Source organism: Falco cherrug, chromosome 19, assembly GCF_023634085.1.
Source record: "Falco cherrug isolate bFalChe1 chromosome 19, bFalChe1.pri, whole genome shotgun sequence".
NCBI classification, from domain to species: domain Eukaryota; kingdom Metazoa; phylum Chordata; class Aves; order Falconiformes; family Falconidae; genus Falco; species Falco cherrug.
Genome location: NC_073715.1, coordinates 1,605,343 through 1,613,236, shown reverse-complemented (window position 1 = coordinate 1,613,236; position 7,894 = coordinate 1,605,343). Strand labels below are relative to the sequence as shown.

Genomic DNA, 7,894 nt, shown 5'->3' with positions numbered 1-7,894 from the left:
ATTTGCTTTTCCTTCCAACCTCCTGGAGCAAGCCCCATCCATGGAGCCCCAAAGCCATCCAGCTCTCCAAAATCCATCTCTAAATGCTTCCTCACATCAAACCTTCAGTGCCGCACTTTCTCTCCTTCGTCAGCACTAAACTATGTGTCTGCTCTTCCCTGCTCAGCAGGAACAGAGTCATGCAGGAATAAACAATAATTTTCTGCTTTATTTTTCATTGAGAAACCTGACTGTGCCGACACAGCTCCCACCCCCTTTGAGCCCCAGACCTCAAACACCCCCAAGTCCTGATGCCCAACACCAGTCCCTGCCATTACTACCCGACATGTGCATCGCACCCCCCAAACTCCTGGCAAGGCTTTTCCTGTGCCCCCTTCCCTCCCAACACCTCCCCCATCTGCTTCTTCCTTCCCTCACAATTAATCAAGGGGCTAAGCAGTTTCCCAGATCTACAAGGTCTTCAGACAGAAGAGAAAAAGCACCCGTTTTTGAGTTGGTTTTTTTTTAAAAAAAAAAAAAAGGATTTTAAGTGATATTAGTTTACCTGGAGTTTTACACTTTAAAATACACCTTAAGTTGTAGATCTTCAGCAATCACCACGGTGGTAATAACAGCTGCTAAATTATTTTGAAGCTCTTACCTAGCCATACACACTTTGATTTTCCACAACATTTTTTCTGCCATTCTAACCCAAACCTTGCTTCAAACGCCCACGCCAAAGTCCCAGCATTGCCATGAGCCAGATGTCACCTCCAGCTTCCCCCAGCCCTGATGCACATCACTCCTCTATCCCATCCCAGCTGTGCAGCCCACAGCCCACAGAACCTGGTAGCACAGCTGCCCCTCGCGTGAGCACACAGACTAGTGTGCTTAGAGTATCTTTTTCCCCAAGAAACAGAACAAAAAGTGAGCTGGACAGATGTGGATAAAATCAGGCAATCAAACTGCTTACATGAAGCCACCAGAGAGCATTTTACCAGCTTGAACACAGGCTCTGCCGCTCCAGAAAGCTGGTTTGCCCTGTGCCCCAGCACATTTTCTACCAGTGAGCTCCAAAACCGGAGCCCCTTCAGCAAAAACACCTCCAAGATCGGTGAATATTAGCAGAATTTGTCAAATAAAGTGCTGCTGACTTGTTCCCCCCTCCACCACACCATGCCCCTTACCTCCATAGCAAATCCACCTTGGCCAGCCAGCCCTGATTAACGTGCGTTTTGGCTGCTGTGAATGCAAACTCCCCATATATTTAATCTTCTCCAAAGCACAGGTGGCATCTCACAGGGGAAGGAGTGATCCTTCACACTAAAGTGAGGCACTACCCCTCCTGCCCCAAAATTTAGGTGGCGGTGGTTATAATAATGCCCCTCCAGTACCAGCATGGCTTGAAGGGTTTGGAGTGCCCGGGAATCCCTGACATGGAGCCATGACAGCCTTGGAGGCTGCTGGTTCCTTTTGACATTGGGTGAAAACAGAGAAATTAGAGCTCAAACATTATTTCAGCCAAAGGCATCACGAGCTAATTGTATTAAGCCATTTGGCTCTGCTGGAAAAGCAGTTTTCAGAGTAAAAAGCTACACAAATGCTGCTTTTATATTGCCAAGGGGCTCCTAGGAAGATCAGCTTCTTCCTAAACCTTTTCAGAGAGCAACAGCAACCCCTCCCAGCCCCATCCCAATCCTGTCCAAACCCCACCACAACCACCATCATCATTGCAAACAGGTGTGAGCTTGTGCAAAGCCTCCCCTCCTATTTCACAGCTCTCCAGGCAGCACCAGTGAAGTTTCACGTGATTTTGTTAGCAGAAGCCTCAGAAGCACCTGCCCTTCACCCCTGGATTCAACAATTTATTGCAAGCTCTGCTAAAAGGGCTGTTTTAACTTCTTCAGGTATCATTTGACCCTCTAACCTTTTCTGCTTCACGAAGCGTGCATGAAATCCTGTAGGACATAAACCTGTTATTGTCTACAAGAGGAGAAACCGCCCTGCTCAGGGTCTGGGTGGTTTGACTAGAATTAACTGCAGCAAGAACACCCTAAACGCTTCTACCTCCCCAAGGTGCCCCCCAGTAATTGCCCCCCACCCTCACTGCAGCTTAATGAGGAGGTGAGCAGCAAACACGCCATGGGGTTAAAGTGATGCATTTCCCTGCAGATGTGATATAAAAGTTAATAGCTAGAAATAAATAAAATAAAAAAAAAATGGAAAGCCACTTGGGCTGACAGTTAAAACTGGGATATATTAGAAACCTCTCAGCTTAAAGAAAGGGCATGTTTTCAGGAAGAACCAGCCAGAAAAAAAAAAAAAAGGAGCCCTGAGATCAAGAGGACTCAGCACACAACCAAAGCAAAGCCCCCTCAAGCCTGCAGCCTCCCGTAGTTGTCCTCTCCCAGCCCATCCATGCACACCTGCAAGGATTTCACAGAAACAAAGTGGGACCCATTAACATTCCCCCCCACCAGGCACTGAGCAAGCCAGGACATTTCCCTGAAAGTGCTTTTTTTTTGGTACAAAACTGGATGTATTTTATTTCTGTGCCCAAAACACCTTATACTTTAAAAGCTACCTGGATTTCTGATATATTTTTTTCCAGCCTTTCTTATTCATCACATATTGGCCAAGAAAATTACCTTTAAAAAATAGAAAGCTAAAGTGAGGACACCTAAAAGTCGTTCTTCAAAACAACTTTCATGTCACGACACATTTGGAGCATCTGGGGGGTGATAAGGCAGCATAAGGAGACATAAAATTTACTTTCCTGAGCAAACAGCAATAACAGCATTTAGGCCTCTGGAGCTCCCAGTTAACCCACTGGGCCCCAGTACGGCGGCACAACGACACAGGTTTGCAGCGGGGAGCGGTGCTGGACGCAGCGCCAGGCGTTTAAGTCCTTGTGCCTCAGTTTCCCCACCTGGTAGCTGGGTGGTTGCAGCCCACTATGCCCACAGCCCCCAGCTGCTCGCTGGCTCTGGGACAGTGTCACCCCTCTGTCCCACCCCAAATGCCACTTGGTGGCACTGTTTGAAAAGATTTCTTTCCCCGCTTCTACCTCCCTGTCAGGATCTAGAGGGAGTTTCTAGACAGAACTATATTAACCTTGTCATCACAATATCCTCATTTTTCTTCCTTTGTTTTCTTTTCGCTGTATTCATTGTGCAAACGCTCCCGAGCGTCTCCTCCCCTGCGTGTCAGTCGCTGGGGGTCTCCCCACAGAACACGTTTGCCAACCACAAGAGTCCCGGGCGTTGCTTGGACATCACCTTGAATTAAATACTCCAGTGGTAAAAATAGCCTTTTCTGTTAAATTCCTCTGAAATGTGTCTGCAGGTGGGGCAAGCTTAGGGAGGATCGTGCATTAACTCTGGAGAAAAGCATCCAAGCAAAGGTTAATGAGGAAGAGACAAACGAAGACGGAGGCATGACGATGTAATTGGGTGACAGACGGTTCGGGTCACCCTGCTGAAGGGGTGTCTCCTCTCGAAGATGCAGGCTGTGATCCTGAAGTGTATATAAGACGCCGGAGAGCTGATCTGCTCCAGACCGCGCTCCCAAAGCTCAGCGCTCCTGCTCCTCGCCCAGGTAAACCTGGACAGACTTTTCACGCTGTCTGACTTTGCTACCAACAGGAAAGCAGGAGCTTCTGGCCATGAGGATGTCCCTGGAGCTGCCATGGCTGAGCTCTCCTAAAGGAAAAAAAAATGATAATAAAAGAGCTCTGGAATTACACTGTTCCATGGTTTGTTAGAGACCACCTCCATGCACAGCTCTGCCCAGCTGCAGAGAAAGCTAAAAGGGATTTTTTTTTCTCACTGTGTCCCCTCAGCCTTTCATCTCTTGCTGTCCCTCACCTCTCCAGCCATCACCTGCTGGTCCTCACACCAGCCATCTCTGCAGCTGAGTTTCGTTTCTCAAATTTATTCTCCTGCGAGGTTCTCCTTGCTCACTCTTTCTTTTTCCTTGTAGCGTTAACATTTTATCTGTGGCCTTCTCTGGCTCTTCTTTCACTCTCTGCCTGTCCAGCTGTGTTGTTTAACTTCTCTAAAAACCAAGCAAACAAACAAATAAAAAAATTTTTAAAAGCCCCTTTTTGTCTGTGTTTTCCTCACAGGCTGCCTCAATTTTGCAGGGAGATGGCCCAGCCCCAGGAAAACATCAATGGCATCGTTGCTGCTTTCTACGTGTGTGCCAGGAGCAACGGCGACTGCGGCGCCCTGAGCAGGGAGGAGCTGAGGCAGCTCATCCAGCAGGAGTTCGTGGATGCGATGGAGGTGAGGATCCGGCCCCGCAGCTGGTGCCTTCTGGCTGCAGGGCTGGGGTCGGGGCTGCGGTGGGGTGGGTGCAGCCATGCACTGCCGTGCGGGCGTGCAGGATGCCTGGCCCCAGGAAAGGCACAGATGCCTTCGAAGCTCAGGATCTGCCGAGAAGAGGAGAGGCTGGTCATTCTCCCAGTGCCACCAGCTTGTAGAGCTCAGTGTGGGAACAACACCAGCCGTGGAGGGGTCAGGATGTAGGGCTGCATTTCTGCCCTGAGGCTGCTCGGGTGCTCCTCAAGAGATGTCATGTATGGCTCACAGGCTTTGCCAACAACATTTGTCTCTTTATAGAACCCCCAGGACCCCAAAACCGTCAAGAAGGTGCTGCACTTCCTGGAGGATGGCAGCAACCGCAGGGTTGACTTCAGTGAGTTGCTCAGCCTGGTTTTCCGCATGGCCAAGGCTTGTTACAAGCCACTCCAGCAGCACCAGGTGCAGGAAGGTGGGCAAGAGCTGACAGTGCAAGAGGAGGCAGGTGGGGAGCAGCTGCTGGGGCCACACACAGCAGGGAGGGTCTCCCACAACCAGCAGATCCCTGAGCAGGGTGTTAACAGCCAGGTCCAGGATACTGAGATGCTGGACCCAGACAACCATCAAACCCAGGAGGGTGAGACATCAAAGCAGGACCCAGACACCCATAAAACCCAGGAGGGTGAGACACCAGAGCTGGACCAGGGAAACCATCAGACCCAGGAGGGTGAGACATCAAAGCAGGACCTGGACACCCATCAAACCCAGGAAGGTGAGACACCAGAGCAGGACCTGACCACCCATCAAACCCAGGAAGGTGAGACACCAGAGCAGGACCTGACCACCCATCAAATCCAAGTGGGTGAGACACCAGAACAGGACCTGGCCACCTGTCAAACCCAGGAGGGTGAGACATCAAAGCAGGACCTGGACACCCATCAAACCCAGGAAGGTGAGGCACCAGAGCAGGACTTGACCACCCATCAAACCCAGGAGGGTGAGACATCAAAGAAGGACCTGGACACCCATCAAACCCAGGAGGGTGAGTCACCAGAGCAGGACCAACACACTCATCAGGATGATGGGACTGAAGCAGCAGAAGGGGATCCAGAGAGAGGTGAGATCCTGGACACTGCAACTCTGGAGCAGGACAGAAATACCCATAAGGCTGAAGAGGCTGAGACACCAAAACAGGACCCAAAAATGCAACAGGCCCAAGAAACTGAGGCGCCAGGACAGGGTTCAAACCACCATCAGAGCCCAGAGGCAGAGTCAGCAGAGCAGGACCTGAATTTCCCTTCTGAGACACAAGGAAAAGACCCAAACAACAAGACCCAGGTCTTCAAGGCCCTTCAGCAGGACCCCAACCCTGGCAAGACCCAGAAGCTGCTGCCCCCACAGCAGGGTGAAAGATCCCATTGGGATCCCAAGCCCCAGGGAATGTGCCATGACCCGGCTTGCCATCAGGTCCCTGAATCCGAGGTGCTGGAGCAGGAGCGCAGCTGGGCAGAGGCTCCGTTTTGTCCAGCACAACAGCAACAAGAGGCTCATCACCAAATTCAACCTGCTATAGAGCAACAGCTCCTGCAGTCTCTGTATCAGTGGCCACCACAGCAGTAAAGGCTGAGACCAGCCCCTGTATAAACAAGGCTGTTGCCCCCTTCCAGGAGGTGCATTTTGTCCAGTCCCACTCTGATTTTTGCATTTCTCTTCGTTCTGTCTTGTCCAATTCCTTACCAACCCCAGGCTTCAGGCCCTTGGTTTGTACTGAGCTATGCTTGGCTAGAGACCTTCCCTCTTACTCTGTGTTAGGCTGCCTGTGTAAGCAAAGCAATAAAACTGAAGGCAAAACCGCAGTGTCCCGGTGTGTCGCTACTAGCATGCCCTCAGCTCAGCTCTGAGCAAACAGCCAGGTCGCCACGGTGTGGTGCGGAGGACCTGAGCATCCATCCCTTGCATGACATATGGCCAGATTGCTCCAGGGTGCAGATGGAAGGATGGCTGCAGAGAGGCAGGTGTGTCTTGGGGGTGGATAGCCTAAAGGAGCTGCTGCTCAGCTGCCTCTGCAATTTAGCCGAGGTGAATCGATTGCTCCCGGTAGGAAGGGATGTGACATCCCTGTGAGAGATGTCTTCAGAGAGGGTAGAAGTCTGGATTAACACAACAGCATGGCCGACCTGAACAGATTCTTCACAGCATCCATCTGCTCTGGGCATTTTTCATGTCTGCTGTGAAAAGAATAAACAGCTGCCTAACACTGAATGGGAGGGATTTGTCCTATTTAACCTCCCTTAATAATAATCTCAGAAGCAAGGGGAATGTGGAGCATGCTATGAAGATCAAAAATCCCTATTAGCTACACAAGTCTCCAAAGGAAGGAGTGGAGATGTATTAAACACAGGAAAAATGATGATTTGCGTACGTCCAGTCCCAGCACCAACTGGGAGGGCAGAGATAAAGGGCTGACATGCCAACCATCCACAAATGGAGCCAATGCCAGATTCAGTTCAAACAATTTGGGGTACCAGGTCCTTGGGCACTTGTCCAGACGAGCACATAGGAATGTGGGTAACTGAGGGCATGAGCAGTCTGGTGAAGTCAGTGGGGTTTATTAGGGGATTCAGACGTGCTGGACCACCAGGCAGGCGCAGGACTCAGCATCCCGCAGGGAGGGTGATGCTCAGCCTGTTTTTCACCATGCTATCTTTCACTTGCGACCTATCAGCAAAATCAGCACATGATAAATGCACACGCACCTCCTGCTCTGTGGCCGGTGACAAGCAGCACACAGAGACCTCACTGGAAAATAAAACGTCATTCCTCTGGGACACCCCAGAATTTCACAATTTGCTAAGCGCTGAATCAGAAAAACCAGCGTTTCAAAACTATCCCCAGAATGTGCATGACAAAAATGATCTGGTTTAAAGGTGTTAATGTCAGAATTAAATGTATTAGACACAAAGTACTCCAGTCTGCTCTACGCCTGATAAAACATTTTAGCAATAATAAATTCTGACCTACCTCATGACAGCTGTGGAATGCAATGGGAGAGTCAAGACTGAAATCTTGACTATCTGTCAAAACCCCATTCTACCCGGGACATTCCTCAAAACATTTCATTTTCCAGAGAACTCCATTGTTCTTGTAAAATACATCTCAGTTAGAGGTTTGTTTGCTTCTTATTAGCTCTTGGCTCAGGGTCTAAAATCCCCAGACCCAACCTGTAGTCTGCCACCTTTTGCAGCATCAATAAAAATCTGACCTCCTGGTTCAGGCAGGCACAGAGTCCCATTAGGAACACATTAACCATATGCTTTATTCTGAATAACACTATTTTTGCCATCAGGAGTATCGTTTTTTTGAAGTTAAGAGGAGTTTTTTTGTTTCATTTTAAGGAGAACATGAAAATTACCGCACCGACAGAAAGAGTCCTGCAAGCCTGGGTGGTGTTGGAAAAGACCTTTTATCCACCACACCAGGAGCTCAGTTCCTCTAAGATTAAATACAACAGAATTTTGGTCAACAAATTAAATGGTGGTGGGGATGGGCACAGGGTTGGGTGAGAAGCAGAAGGATGGAGCCCACCCTCTTGGGTACCAGCTTTTAAAAACCTA

At 49.6% G+C, this 7,894-nt stretch overlaps 1 protein-coding gene across 1 annotated transcript; it reads left to right on the top strand.

The window, feature by feature from the left end:
- The first annotated feature begins 4,127 nt into the window (after window positions 1-4,127).
- Window positions 4,128-6,088, top strand: LOC102057848 (repetin-like). Its single transcript, XM_055696932.1, has 2 exons — window positions 4,128-4,265; window positions 4,602-6,088. The coding sequence occupies exons 1-2, from the start codon at window positions 4,128-4,130 to the stop codon at window positions 5,898-5,900; spliced, it is 1,437 nt and encodes a 478-aa protein (XP_055552907.1). The 3' UTR covers window positions 5,901-6,088.
- The last annotated feature ends 1,806 nt before the right edge of the window (window positions 6,089-7,894 follow it).